Source organism: Ochlerotatus camptorhynchus, unplaced genomic scaffold (genome assembly GCF_037179485.1).
Source record: "Ochlerotatus camptorhynchus isolate MF236.1 unplaced genomic scaffold, CSIRO-AGI_Acam_v1.1 ptg000443l, whole genome shotgun sequence".
NCBI classification, from domain to species: Eukaryota; Metazoa; Arthropoda; class Insecta; order Diptera; family Culicidae; genus Ochlerotatus; species Ochlerotatus camptorhynchus.
Genome location: NW_027040929.1, coordinates 6,159,755 through 6,175,415, shown reverse-complemented (window position 1 = coordinate 6,175,415; position 15,661 = coordinate 6,159,755). Strand labels below are relative to the sequence as shown.

Below are 15,661 nucleotides of genomic sequence, written 5' to 3'. Positions count from 1 at the left end.
TCATTGTACAATGTTCTACAATGTGCGTCGTTCTACAAGCTTACTGGTATAGTCGAAAGCGTAGAAAGAACACGAACTGAAAAAGACAAAAAACCATTACATCGCCTGTAAGGTCAACTTCTAACATTCGCTGCGATGTTCATGAACAGAGGATGATAGGAAACGGAACTAACATTCATTGTAATAGATTTTTGGTTTGCGTGTATATATACATTTTTTTATATTTGTATTAAGTGTGATTTGTAGTCGGAGTTGGCTTCAATGTTGGTTAATTTCAATTCAGAGGAGTCGGAGTCAGAGTCGGAGTCGATCAATTTTCATCCGACTCCACAGCCCTTGTCAAATCTCAGGTAATCATGATATTTGATTTTCGAAAAAAAAAAACGTGAGTGAAAAAAGAGACCTGCAGCATCTTGATTACCTGGTATTTGTCAAATAACCTTAATAGTTATCTAAATTTTACACAAGAATAATGTATTTTAACATTTCTGCGATGCTAAAATTACCAAAGGTGCAAATGCTCATTACAGCTAAAATGCTAGTATGAGATATTTAAATAATAATGTTAATATGTATGTTGCAAGAAGAGGAGGTAAATGTTTGTGCATGATACATAAAATTGGAAAATTTTGATTTCAGAGGGTCACAATGAGTGATTTTAGCTATAATGTGCCATCGTGATGAGTGAGTGCTCATAGTTATAGCTAAGCGCTTATTGTGACGCTTAGAAAGTGAAATTGCTATTATTCGGAATTATGAAACTCAAAGTTTCATAATTACGAATAATACACCCAACCGGTGGATGTAAGATTCGCTTACAATTATGTGGGATTCATCATCAGAGGATGTAAGTGGAGACCGCATGAACCGAGGATGCGATATACCTAGCTGCGGTCCGATGTAAGAAAATTGGAGACCGAAAAGTGTGGAGTGTATTAGTGAGTGAAATTAATTATGTCGAAAAAAATAGAAAAAAGGTTGCCAACTGGACTCGAACCACGGACGTTGCGACTATTAGACCTGTGCTTTCTCCACTGCTCTCTCTATGCGTCTGATTAAGGACAGTCTAAAAGCAAACATGAAGCGCTCATTTTCTCGCATCCTCGACTTCGTATGCTTTTTCTGCTGGAGAGATTCGAGACAAGTGTGTGCGTCGTTCTACAATGTTCTACAATGTACGTCGTTCTACAAGCTTACTGGTATAGTCGAAAGCGTAGATGGAACACGAAATAAAAAAAGGCAAAAAACCATTACATCGCCTGCATGGTCAATTTCTAACATTCGTTGCGATGTTCATGCACAGAAGATGATAGGAAACGGAACTAACATTCATTGTAATAGATTTTTGGTTTGCGTGTAGTATTTAAGCTGTAATGAGCAATTGCAAGCCTGGCAAAGGATTGTACGATACATAAATTCCCAAAAAAATGTCCAATTTATACCTCATTCAATACACATCAACTCATTTAAATAGCTTGTCCCACTAGATGTAATCCCCTTGCTTTTAACCCATTGTTAGCACAAGTCGAACAAACTTCGAACAACTTTAATCCTGTTTACCGAACTGTCACTGATTGAAGGATGAAGCCTTGTCGTACGGCACTAGTGGTCGATTTAGAGAAGCAGGGTACGTTTTCAACCCAGTGTCATTGTGTGGCAGTGCCCAATGCGAAAGCATTCGGGGGAGGAAGAACTTTCCCACACGCACATTTCACAGTCGAGCGAGAATAAATAGCATCGCACAGTCAAGTTGTAATAACGATACTGCCATTCACCATCACCCAACAACCAACCAACGGTGGCGATGAGGAGGAAGAAGAAGAAGAAAAAGAAAGAGAAAGATGAAAGTTTTATCTGGAAAAGTTTTCCCCAGCAGCGGCCCAGGACCTATCCAGCACGGAAGCTGGATGAGCTCGGTCGGGACATTGTGAAATATGTTGAAGTATGTTATTTCCATAAGGACTCTCGCGCCATATCTAAGCACCGGGGGCCTGTCGGTGAATTACAGCTCCATAATGGGAAGTTTTTCATGAATGGGAAACTTGGCGGCGCGAGATGAGCTTTCTGGAGGAGCATTTTACGACTATGCTCCTAACTGTGTATGCTTGGGCTCGTATACAGGATGGAAATTAAACTTGTATGAATTGTTTGATTATTACACTCGGTCCTTCCACTGACTGCGCCTCCATCGTATTGGGACAAAGGCGGACCGCGAGAAGAATTCATGGCTTCCGAAGGAGTCACTGACACATTAAAGACTGTTGAGATTGTGGTGAAAAATTACGGCAAAAAGTGCCGGCCGCATGAGAAGGAAGGCTGGAAAGTAGCAACAGCAAAAGTCCCATCGATCGATGTTCACATTCCTGCCATAAATCCCTGCGTCCCGCTGAGAGAGTGAGTGCGTACCGCGAGCGAGTGGAATTCTGGCCCAAACATGGAATATGAGTTCGCAACGACTCCGGAAAGACGCTGGCGGCAGCAGGATGGATGATTACACCCAAGAAGAAGCGCGTTTGTAATCAATCTGTCATTTGGCGAATTACGTTCATAAGTTTCTCTCCGACATATGTGTCGTCGTTGTTGTCTGCGTTTCGTGCCCGCTTCCGCCAGTTCCAGTCGCAGTCGGCTTGCACGGTGGAACACTGAGTCTGCGGTTGTCTATCCTTGTGATCGGCATTCTTGGCGTGGCAGGGGTTGGAAAGTGCTGCCAGCATTCTGATACACCTATAGTTCCAGACAAAGTCATTGTTTGAACTTATCCAGCATCCCTGCATGCGATCAGTTTGTAGTTTTTGTCTGCCGACCGGCGAAGCAACCAGCCAGCAGCAGATTTTTTGTTTATGAGCCTCGTTACGATAAATACGCTCAGCTGTGCGAGGATGCTGCCGCAGCTCCTGGTGCCCATAAAGTCCACCAATCGGAAGACGCGTAAAAAGCAAAGCCAAGGAGAAATCCTGAGAACCGCGCAAAAACTGTGCCTATGTTTACATCTGTCGCCGTCATGCCGTCGTTGGAGTTCTACCGGTTCGACTTTTTGCTCATGTGAGCCCCAGATGAGTGGAGAGCTGCCCATATCGAATACTAAATAGCAACAATAATTTCTTGACCGTCAGCAGCAGCGGGAGGCCAGAAGTGCGCTGTTTGCGTACCGTAAATGGGAAAATAGTTCTGCTGAAAATGCGGATGCAATCACCACCAGCTGAGCACGGAAGGGAGAGAAAAAAAAATGCATCATTCAACCGTTGATGAGCTGTTAAGGAAGATGAGTTGAGGAACAAAAAAGTTGTGGAATAGTCTACTTTTGCGACATTCGATGCCTGGTAGATGACGGGAAGTAGAAAACAAGTGTCACTGACAGTGGTGACAGGTACATCGATCGGGTGCAAAATTGGACTGGAAATTTTGTAGTGTGTTGACTGGATCGGTCCAAAATGAAAACTTGTAGGTGAACACCGTAAGCATTAAAAAGTATCACTTGCAAAACAATCGAAAAATAGAGGAAGTGACTCTTATGTTGGCACATGGATCGTTTGGGATCATCGATAAAAATCTTTCGATTTCCCATTTTGTTTTATAGAAAAAAGTGTGAATTGGACTTGTATGGCTAGTTTTGGTTGCTATTGGAGCATTGAAAAAGTTGTTTCCCATAGTTATTATTATTTATAATAAATTTCAAAGAGCCAGTACAGTATGAGTTCGCAACCAAAGGATTCGAAATTTTTGGAGATTGATCAGGACCTGTGTTAGATATCATTTCCAACCAACTCTGAAAATCGTCAACTTCACTGATTGTCAATCCCAAACCCCATTCATTTGGTTCACTGTGCAATTTCGCCAGATCAGGCCAATCGGGCAGTCAACCTGTCGTCAATACTAATGCTCATGAAGATCAAAGAAACGTTCTAAAAACACGTAAGCACGTCTTAAGGAAACAGAAGCAAACAGCATATAGAATTGTTTAGGTGTCCAGGAATGCATTCTAAAGAAAAACCACTTAAATGTATCACATATTATATTCGTTATATTTCGACCACTTTCGGCTTATCCTCGCGATTACATTTTTGTATATTTCGACTTCGAGCTCTTCCGTGTCTGCGGGAGGGGACTTGACGACATAATCGTTGTAGTGATAGGCGAATTGCTTGAGCTCCCATGCTCAGCGTCATTGTAGCCCTCAGAAGGGCTGTGGCCATAAATATTTATCTGAAATTTCTTCATGAAAACACATTTTAAAATTTTAACCGCAGCCGCAACTATTACAATTAATCCAGTTATGATGGAGGCAATTATGCAAAATTTGCGCAGAACGGCGTTGAAGTTGAAACTCGATTTATGAATTTGTGAGTCATTGGTGCACGCCAGCGTGGAATCGGCAGATAATGTAAGCGTGAACGCTGTGTTACAACGTAGAACATTTGGGGCAATGCACACTCCATTTTCAACCATTGTGTACTGTGGATCGCAGATCGGTTCACAGCGGTAGTTATCGGTTGAATTGATGTAACCATTGTGACATCTACACTGGTTCACACCCACGCAAGTACCATTTTCACACGGTGGTTCGCATGTTGGTATACAAACATTTGACTCTGTTAGCGTTCGATATCCTTTCCAACATCTACACTTTCCCGCAGCAATACAGTCTCCACTTACACACCCAGGATCACAACTCAACACACACCGTCCATTCGCCATGACGTATCCCTCGTTACATTTGCAATTGTCCGGAGATGTGCATTCACCGTGTTGGCAGCCGTTTTTACACACTGGAAGGCAATTGTCACCTTCTTCGTAATACCCAGCACAGCATAATTTGGAAACCATGGGTTTTACCTGCGAAAACTAATCGATACTGATATGAGAAGTTTGTGGTTTACGATTCAATCAAAAATACTTACTTCAGAAACGTTAAAACAGTAGCCAAATTTTGGATGCATAATGCTCTTGGGCAGTTCGAAATGTGCCATTCTTTGAAGAAAATATAACATTATTGATTATAAATCTCATCAAACAAAGCTATATAACTTACTTGACTCCATTCTCACAATGCTGAGCACATGTAAACTGTACATATACAAGGGAAATAACCATTAGTCTGAGCAAGCTTAAGAAAGCCATCTTGCTGCTCAGAGCTGAATGCGTCGAATGACCAAACAATATTGCTGATGATATCAGAAATTCCGCAACATAGCCTAAATTACGCGCGAAATGAATCATACAAGAATTCAATGGATTAGTCATATTAAACAGTTTAAATTTCAAAGTGTTGACGTGCAAAAACATTCAAGCCTATACAAATATGTCGCACAATTAATATCCAGATATATGTAACGTGGTGAAAGGCTTGCGCCTGATGTGAAATTTCCGAGCTGCAAGTACATGTGATTTCCTAAAACTTTCGCTTGGATTTTCAAAAGATCGGATGAATTGTTTTCAAGCTATAGGTAAAATCCTTAATCCTGGAGAAATTGTCTTCGTAGGCCAGACAAACTATTACAGTACTGGACAGTTGGTACATAAAAAAATCAGAAATCTTGGCGACTGGTTGATCAAGCATTAAGGGTTTAATGTTTTTGACGTAATTGGTTGAGCTTGTATGGAGTTTGAGAAATTTCACTAAAACATCTCTTACTGAACTACCATTTTTCAGATTCATCATGTTTGCAAGCATCAGAAGTGATGTCGCTACCTGCGTTGTTTGATCTCCCGGACCAGAAATTTGTGGCATCGCGAGTGATAATATTTAATTTCAGTTTATTTACGCGCTGTAAGATTCCTGAAAAAGCTCAGCACGGTCGGTGTTGATGTTGGTTCGCTCGCAACTAGTTTTGCAAAAACTTAAGTATTTTCGACCGGAATTGATACCGAAAGTGTATCAAAAGTTCTTCTGAACGTGTTTCACAGTTGGGTGTGGTGGAATTTGTGCATTCCCGTTTGATTTTCAGTGTAAATTCCGTATCGCAAAATTGCTCACCGAGTTCCTTTTTTTTTTGCAGTTCAAAGACGACGGGTTTGCTTTCGCGAGAGTGACGTTTATTGGATCCTTTTCTTTGGACAGGTGTGTTTTTTTGTAACCAATGGTATGTAAGTGTGCTTGTGATTTTCATTGCCTACCGGGTGGTCGGTTCACCGTGTTCGGATGTCACGCTTTCGGCGTGTAGTTCTATCGGGAGTCTCGTCACCGTGTGCGATTTTGAACACGGTCTGGTTGGGAAATTAGCCGAGGAAAGTGCTGATAATGTGCCCGCCGCGAGTTTTAGTGGTGATTCGGTGGCCGACATTGCCGTGAATCAGCGAGTTGACCTGCGTTCGAGCGCGGCCGGTGGTGGTATTGCTTAGTTTGAGATCACCAGTTTTTACACATTGAGGATGATTGCTAGTCCCAAGTATCGTCTATTGGTTCTCTGTATGTTTACAGCTGGTCTGGCAATAAGAGGGTAGCAACCGTGGACGGTCAATCATGCTCATGCTCATGCTCTGACTGAACTACCATTTTTCAAATTGATTTTTCTTGAAGTCTGTCTAGTGATAGTCCGTCCAATGTAGACAACCGCTGTGGACCATTCCACCACTGAGTCATTTAAGCAGGTTTTGTTGTTCGCAGGCAGAACAAGTCTTGTTCTTTGTTAGTGTGGACAAATAATGCCATTTTACCACCTGTTTTCATTCTCCAAAGGTAATTTAAAAGGTATTGAATGTACTAGAACTTCTACTAAAATTACAAAATTTTCCTAAATTCCCACTGAATAATCATGACTGATTTTCTCAGAATTGGGTTGGCCAAATTTTGAATTGAAAGTGGCCGACGTTGCCGTGAAACAGCGAGTTTATGGCTCAGAAAAGTGCTCGTCTGCTGGTATCTCGCCAGTGTCGAAGATTGTGAGCAAGCTGAAGGATGCCTCGCTGGATACGCCCAAGATTGGACGGGCGGTAGCTGGTGGCCGTGAATGGTTCCTGGGGAAAGCACTAGACGCGAACCTCCTCCCAGATGACCATGGCAATGCAAGAATTTTTTTTATCGTTGAAGGAAGTATTACAACAAAGGTAATTGCTATTAGATATTCTTGCAAACAGTGAGCGATAGCAGACATAAAGCTCAAATGGAGGTGCTGGGCTAAGGTGTTATATCCTAGATAAATGGTAAGTTACAAACTCGCTGTTGTTATCGTCGTAGGCGCCGTCGTATTCGCCATAGCCTATACCGTTAGTATATTTAAAATTAACCGTCAATGGCACTACATTTCTGTTGTTCATTACATACGCGTATTTCTGTTGTTCATTACATACCAAGTGAAATTCGAGAACGTAATTTCGTTTGAATAGCTTGTTTAACCAGGGCTTAAACAATCGTCACATCGGTCATAGCTTGCTATGATTGCCTGAACAATGCGTAAAGAGCAAATCGGAACATTGAACGTCGCGTGAAAGTGGAACTTATTGAAAGCCTAAGTACTATTTCGTAGCTTGCTTACTGAGCAGAAAAACGCGGTACCAGATCCTTTCATATTAAAAATGTATGGTAAGATCGGCTGTTTATCGTGTATTTTGCACAACTTTTCGTTTTCGTCGGTGCCGGGTTTTAAAGGTTTTAACAACTTGAGTAACGGTATAATGTTATATGAGAGGCTCAGTGGCCTTAGAGCAACCGTTTTTGCTTACTGAGCAGAACATCATGAGCCTAATCTCAAGCCCATACACATTAAAGATTCGTCAAGCGTTTTATTTTTTAACACGACAACATGGTAATAACAGCAACTCGATGATTTGCTTACAAAAGCAGAAGAGCGTGGGTTCAATCCCAAGCTCCTTCGCGTTATATGATCATTAGGCCATCAATTCAGCTTATCGTTTACCAAAACGATTCCTGCTGCAAACCCAACTCTATTACCCAATATCCTAATGATTCCTCGTGGAAGTGCAGAGGTGTTCTCGGCTTCCATCAAAGCGGGTGTCACGTCAACACATTCCTACCCCTTCCTTTCTTGACCAGGGTTCGAGCGCGGCCGGCGCTGGTATTGCCTAGTTTGAGATCACCAGTTTTTACACATTGAGACTGATTGCTTGTCCCAAGCATCGTCTATTGGTTATCTATGTAATTACAGCTGGTCTGGCAATAACAGAGTAGCAACCGTGTGCGGTCAATGATGCTCATGCTCATGCTCTGACTGAACTACAATTTTTCAAATTGATTTTTCTTGAAGTCTGTCTAGTGATAGTCCGTCCAAGATAGACAACCGCTGTGGACCATTCCACCACTGAGTCATTTAAGCAGGTTTTGTTATTCGCAGGTGGAACAAGTCTTGTTCTTTGTTAGTGTGGACAAATAATTGTAACGATCAGGAATTTTGTATAAATTGGTATGTAATTTATATAAAATTATAATAGGTTTATATTATTTGAATTAAATTCCTTAGGGTAGGCAGTAAGAATACACAAGCATTTTTTATTTTTTTTGCTGAAATCTTTCCTAAGACGGGACCATTGAATTTATGGATAAGGTAGGAAAGGGACAACGGCACTTCTATAGGCCAAGTTATCTTTCGTGTCTTTAATATCACGAAAGTACACGATGGGTTTCGGGAAAAGATGGACTTCCGGTCCGTCCGAATCTTACATTTCCTTAATCTGACTTGACAACTAACTTGTGGCGCTTAAGCCACGCATATTTAAGCTGGATCGTCCGGGCTTGCTACAAATTAATCGACGAAACGGAAATTCCCTATTATCCCCATGAATTCATACTCAAGAAAGTCATTCAGAGAAACGGTAGAGCTCACGCATACCCTAAAACTCTACGAGAGAGAACTTCTCATAAACTTCCAGTCCCGTCACCTGCCGCTAGACGTCTCCTTAATCTGGTAATGGAATGTACTTCCCACCATTCAAACTCAACAAGAGGACGGGCAACGAAAACTAACACGAACGCGGAGTGATGTCAAACACATTCAAATAATTAAAGCTAGGGAGATTTGGAACGGGAATTGGTGCCATTTTCGCATTTATTTATAACATGAACAACGATATATTGAGTGCCTCTTAAACTGGGCTTAGACAGGGCAAGACAATTGATCAAGTCAGTTAAATTCAACTAACTTGAACGCGATTTGAACGTCTAAACCATGCCATTCAATTGGCTTGATCAACTCACTTGAATTGAAAAAAAGTTGAACCAGGCTCAACTTTTCAAGCCAATTGAATTCAACTGAGTTGATCAAGTGACTTGCCTTGTCTAAACCCAGCTTTACTGTTTATTTACATATGTACAAAATTCGTTTTATTTCTGTTTCTGTTTGTTTGTTCCTATTCGCTCTCCTACTGTGTGCGGTTTTTCTCTCTCCCTAGAATACTCTCATTCTCTTTTTGTCTCTCATGGGCTCATGTGCTCGGTGTTATGTGTTGTTGGGTGTCGTCACAAATCGGTAGCTCAGCTCTTATAGCTGTAAAACAAAGCTAATAAAGTTAATATATTACTCATTTGATGGCTCATCAAAAGTGATTTTTCAACAACTAAACAACCTGTACTCAGCTAGTAAACTAATAATCATCAAGTCAAGCTGGTGATACATTGTGAAATGTTTCTACAGTGAGAAATATGTTTTAGTTTAATTTAAGATTTTGCCAGGAGAAGATGAAGCTGCGCGTTTTTTCATCGGTACTAGTTTCATTTTCGTTTGATTCAATTGTTATTTTCACCGTTAATAATAAAAGTTGTGATTCAAGGTGAGTGCTTGCTTCATATCTTGAATATGAGCTCTTAAAAAAATGTTCGTAGGTAATATAGGTAACCCTTGCTCAACGAAAAATCAATAAAACTGTACTGATGGATGCGAATGAAATGGTGTTAAGTGTAAAATACAGTGTAAGAACTGTACCAATGGAAAGTGTTTCGCAAACGAATGCACCTGCGATGCTGGCGTTTCAGGATGCATCATGGGACCTTTTTGTGATGTACAATATATTAAAATCGAAAATGGAAATTGTACCGGTCAACATACTTTTAGCTGTTATGAAGAATTTAAGCATCCATTGACTTATGATAGAAAGATAACATGTGTAGCCAATGATTCTGGAATCACTTCTTTCAGGAAATCGAAAAACTGTACAACATTTTCCATCGTAGCCGGTGCCATTTTCGCATTGTACGTGATCATTGAGATTTGCATCCAATTTTACAAGGGAGAAGGTATTTAAATATAAATTTTTTTCCAATTCCGTAACGAATGACAACACCTTCGGTGACGCTCAACGCGCTGGAAGCCATCCGCTCCATCAATTCCATCATCGTCCGCTGGGAGCCATATCGTGGCGGCCATCGTGATGTAACTCAGTGCCAACGGTGTCTGAACTTTGGACACGGCACCCGAAATTCTAACATTAAGCCACGTTGAGGCAATTGCGCTCAAAACCACACCACCTCCGAATGTGCTGCGGATGAAGCTGTGGCGTCCAAATGCGCCAACTGTGGTGGAGCTCACCAAGGATCTGACAAGCAGTGCCCTAAACGCGAGGATTTCAAGCGCATCCGAAAACAGGTGTCCACCAACAATCAGCCGGGACGAAGGAAGGATAAGGCACCAGCTTTCAGGGCGGAGGACTTTCCGCCTCTTCATGGACAAACGAATTCACGATACGCCCCCCCCCCCCCCTCAAGAAACATCTGGATCTTCTGCTGGACAAAGCTCTCCATCCCCTCCCTGGATTCTGGAGACAACCAACAGCTCAAACAAATAATCCCGATCTGTTCTCAGCGGATGAACTGATGGAGATTTTCATCAACATGACCGGTGCTCTACGTAAGTGCCGCAATAAGCCCGAACAGATCCAAGTGCTCGGTAAGTTCATCATCCAGTATGGTGTCTAAACCGCTAACCATCGCTACCTGGAACGCTTGATCTGTAAGAGCTAAGCAGATTGAGCTTTCCGACTTCCTCCGCAAGCACAGCATCGACGTGGGTCTTCTAACCGAGACCCATCTAAAGTCCGGTGACAGCTTCTGGTTTTCTGACCACAACATTATCCGGCTTGATCGCACCAGCTCCAGGGGGGCTGGTGTAGCGGTCATCGTCAGAAAGGGAATCAAGTTCTGCACTCTTCACCACATCCGCACTTCTATCATCGAGGCCGTTAGTGTGGAGGTGGAATCACCAACTGGAAACGTCCGGTTTATCGCTGTTTACTGCCCACGCCAGTGTAATACAAGCAACGGCCTAGGCATCCAATTCAAGAACAACCTGACCGCCATCACTCGTACTAGCTCCAGATTCATCGTTGAGGGCGACCTGAATGCCCGCCATGAAGCTTGGCGGAACTACCAGCGGAACCGGAACGGATGTCTATTGTTCGACTACGCACAACATGGACTGTACACTGTGCAGTTTCCAGACGAACCAACTTTTATCTCTCCGGCGGGAAATCCCTCCACCCTGGATTTTTTCCTAAAAGGTGATACGGTCAAAACTTGGTCAAGGGAAAACGCGTGTAAATCGGTGAAATCGTTTATTTAAAAAATCAAATTAAATTTCTTTTTCAAGTTCAAGTAGTATAAAATTCAGGAAAAATATTCAGTTAGGCTTCCGCTTTTCCAAATCCGAATTGCCGGGCCTTACGCTTGACCCCTGCAATCAGATTTTGTATAGCCACCTTGTCCACCTTCTTCGCCGCAGAAAGCCAGTTTGCCTTGAACTGCTGCTCGCCCTTAGCAGTTTTTTGGTCTTCTTTAGGTTCCGCTTGACAATAGCCCAGTATTTCTCAATTGGGCGGAGCTCTGGCGTGTTGGGAGGGTTCTTGTCCTTGGGAACCACCTGCACGTTGTTGGCGGCGTACCACTTCATGGCCTTTTTACCGTAATGGCAAGATGCCAAATCCGGCCAAAACAGTACGGAACAACCGTGTTTCTTCAGGAAAGGCAGCAGACGTTTATTCAAACACTCTTTCACGTAAATTTCTTGGTTGACAGTCCCGCCCTAGCAGCACACTTGTAATTTAATTGTTGTGGTTACTTGTATTCACCTTATTTCAGTCACAATCAAGTTGCAGCAACCAATTTTGATGGATGTGTGTTGCTTGGGCGGAAGCTATGAAAATGCTGCTTTTCAAGCCACAGGTACAGATGGCTTGCCAAACCAGATATTTCTTTGCGAACTTTGACAGTTTCATGTGCTTGAAAACATCTGCTACCTTTCCCCTTCCTTTTGCCGTATAAAACTCCTGTCCCGGAAGCTGCTTGTAGTCGGCTTTGACGTAGGTTTCGTCGTCCATTACCACGCAGTCAAACTTCGTCAGCATCGTCGTGTACAGCCTCCGGGATCGCGCTTTGGCCGTCGTATTTTGTTTATCATCGCGATTTGGAGTCACTACCTTCTTGTAAGTCGATAGTCCGGCTCGTTTTTTGGCTCGATTCACGGTTGTAGACGATACACCCAGCTTATTTGCGGCATCTCGGAGAGAGAGGTTAGGGTTTCGCTTGAAACTACCGGCAACTCTCTTTGTCGTCTCAGCGGCTTCCGGTTTTCGATTTCCCCCCGATCCAGACTTCCTGGCTGTCGACAAACGTTCCCCAAACACTTTAATTACATTTGTAACGGTTGATTTGGCAACTTTTAGCGATTTTGCCAACTTTGCGTGCGAGTAGCTCGGATTTTCGCGATGCGCGAGCAAAATTTTGATACGCTGCTCTTCTTGCTTGGACGGCATTTTGACAACTGAAGAGTGAATTCCAAAATCAAAATAGGAGCAACATTCTACACACACACACCTTCAAAATGAGGGGTGTTCAGGTTTTTTTAAATGCAAAATTGAAAGAAATACGTCAAGTTGATATTGACCAAATTTTGACCGTATCACCCTTTATCGAACATCGGACTATCCAAGCCCGAGGCGCACAACTATCTTAGCTCCGACCACCAACCGGTGGTGACTGAAGTCGGTGTCAACGTGGTTCTTGCTAGAAGCTGCCTGCGTAGCAACTACATGTCAACAGGGTGCAGTACGGACGAATGGTGGACAACAACATCGAAGAAAATCCACTGCTCGACACCGTAGATGGCATCGACCGGGCGTTGGTAGGACTCCAACAGACCATATCGGTGGCTGACGAGACATGCGTTCGACAAGTTCCTGTAAGGGGTAAGTTTGTTGCTATTGATTACCACACCCAATTATTGATTCGGTTGAGAAATGTCCGTAGACGCCAGTTTCAGAGGACTGGAGACCTGGGCAGACCATTCTGAAAGGTAGCCAAGGTCCTCAAAACTCATCCCAAACCAGTTCCACCTCTCAGAGTCGAAAATGATGACGATCGGCTTTTAATCACCGCACCGGCGAGCATGTCGCTTCATCGCATTTGCTTGGCTCGACTATCCAAAGTCTGCTCGATGATCAGGTTGAGCAATGCGTTCAAAACCTAGACGCCTTCCCTTGTGTCATGCCTCCGGCGGATATGATTACGGTACAACAGATTTGATCAGTGCTGAAATGCACCAATAACATGAAGGCTCCCGGGTTTGACGGTATATTCAACTTGATCTTGAAGAGACGCAGCATGAAAGTGTAGTCTCTTCTAACCGCTATTTTCAACAGATGCTTGGAACTGCAATACTTTCCTTGGAACTTACAATACTACAGATCAATCAGCCTCCTTACAGCGCTGAGCAAATTGTTCGAGAAACTCATTCTCAATCGTTTGCTCAAGTTTGTCGAGGAAAACAACATTCTCCTTCCGGAACAGTTCGGGTTCAGAAAGGGGCACTCCACCAATCACCAGCTAGTTCCGGTGATGAATAACATCCGAAGTAACAAAGTTGTATCCAAGTCCACAACCATGGCCTTGCTAGAAGTTGAAAAGGCGTTTTTGTCATGACGGACTTGTGTACAAGCTTTGTAACTTCAACTTTTCTTTACATCTGGTTAAAATCACCCGTTACTACCTCCAGCACAGGTCGTTTAAGATATCGTTGAATGGTTGTCTTTCAGACACGTTTTCCATCCCAGCAGGAGTCCCACAAGGCAGTATGTTGGGCCCGTTGCTATACAGCATCTACACTTCCGACATTCCTCCCCTCGGAGACGGTTGCGTGTTTTTCCTGTTCGCAGATGATACCGCAATAGCCGTCAAAGGAAGGATGCCGCGAAATAACGAACAAACTTCAACAATGCCTTAACGCCTTTGCTGATTATGCCACCACGTGGAAAATCAAAATCAATGCCTCCAAAACACAAGCGATCATGTTCCTCCATCGGCAATCGCCCAAACTGAAACCGGCTCCATCTTGTACTGTTATCATGGATGGCACAAGGGTTGAGTGGTCTTCCGAACTAACCTATCTAGGGATGTTGATCGATGAAAAGCTACTCTTCCGTTGGCATGTATAGAAAACTGTAGTCAAGTGTTCTGTCTTGGTTAGGTGTCTGTATCTGCTGATTTCCCGCAGATCCCGCCTCTCAAGGGTGAACAAACTGGCTGTCTACAAACAAATCATAGCACCTGCGATCCTCTACGCAGCTCCGGTGTGGGAATCATGTGCACAGACTCACAGGAACAAAATTTAGGTAGCTCAGAATAGAGTGCTGAGGATGGTACTTGTTCGTCTATTCGACACTAGAATAACAAATTTATACGAAGAGGCAGGCAAAATAGATTCCAGAATGATCGAAATTAACACTAAATTTTCACAAAAATGTAATATATCAGAACATGCTTTGACAAGCAATTTGTATATAGTAGATTAGGTGTATATAGTAGTTGTAGGTTAGTTGTAGTTATAAATAGTAGTTTTAAGTAGTCTCTTTTCAGGGCCACCAATATAAAAACGGAAAGAGTTAAGAACTAAATTATCAACATATTTGTTCCGACCACTAGCCGTCCTACGTCAAAACTCCGTTCGTGCCTCTAGGCACAGACCCTTCAACTTTTTTCTTAGGCAACCCATCCCATCAGAATTTTTTATTTGAAAGACTACTCTCCGTATTCAATTTATCGATATCTGAAAAACGATCAAGAATACGCTTTTCCGAAAGATGTTATTTCCAACCAGCATAAAAGTTGAAGAACTTGGATTCAGGGAAATGGCACCCCTATCTCTACTTATAACAAGTAGCCATAGCGAGCATAACCGCGGGCCCACGCTTGGGTCTAGCTTTGATTGCTTTGCACGGGTTTCAAATGCTTCAATCAAGTGTTCTTTTTATTTAAAGTATTTCATCCTGTCGATAAATGCTGCAAAATTTCGAAACATTAATTGAATTCTATTTTTGAAAATCCAACGTTTCCATACGCTTTCTTAAGTTGGCTTATATTTTTGACTAATGCTTTACGATTGTTATGGAAAGAAAGAACAATCACTAGTTACGCGTTATCGGCTCATTCTGCCATCTACACGTTGGTAAAAAAAACATTCATATATATCTTGAATTGCTTCGGTATAACGTCACGTTATTATGCACGCAACTCATGCTGCTGGCGATCAAAAACAAATCATTGAGCCGTATGTTCCTTATCTAGATGTTTGGAATAAATTTAAATGTATGACCGTTTTACTTTCTACATGTGACGCGCTGCAGGGCATCGATTCGAATATTTTGACATTAAACTTACTTTTTTTCTATGACATTATTGTTTGACACCCGCTCAAGTGTTGGCGCCACCGGTTGAAGTACTCCACTT

At 42.5% G+C, this 15,661-nt stretch overlaps 1 protein-coding gene across 2 annotated transcripts; it reads right to left on the bottom strand.

Annotated features, from left to right (window-relative positions):
• Window positions 1–4,038: 4,038 nt before the first annotated feature.
• On the bottom strand, window positions 4,039–5,186 carry LOC135711921 (epidermal growth factor-like protein). 2 transcript variants are annotated; one of them, XM_065234898.1, is made up of 3 exons: window positions 5,030–5,186; window positions 4,899–4,968; window positions 4,039–4,842 (listed from the first exon to the last, which is right to left on the bottom strand). In XM_065234898.1, exons 1-3 carry the CDS (start codon window positions 5,116–5,118, stop codon window positions 4,054–4,056), a joined length of 948 nt encoding a protein of 315 aa, XP_065090970.1. In that variant the 5' UTR covers window positions 5,119–5,186; the 3' UTR covers window positions 4,039–4,053. The 2 variants fall into 2 exon arrangements, with proteins under 2 accessions (XP_065090970.1, XP_065090971.1); XM_065234899.1 differs by having other exon boundaries at window positions 4,039–4,833.
• Window positions 5,187–15,661: the final 10,475 nt, after the last annotated feature.

Excerpts from the sequence above, each read along its gene's own strand:
- LOC135711921 (XM_065234898.1), bottom strand. The coding sequence starts at position 5,118 with ATGGCTTTCTTAAGCTTGCTCAGACTAATGGTTATTTCCCTTGTATAT. Across the intron at positions 4,969-5,029 it reads CATTGTGAGAATGGAGTCAA|AATGGCACATTTCGAACTGC; the intron begins GTAAGTTATATA and ends TTTTCTTCAAAG. Across the intron at positions 4,843-4,898 it reads ACTGTTTTAACGTTTCTGAA|TTTTCGCAGGTAAAACCCAT; the intron begins GTAAGTATTTTT and ends AGTATCGATTAG.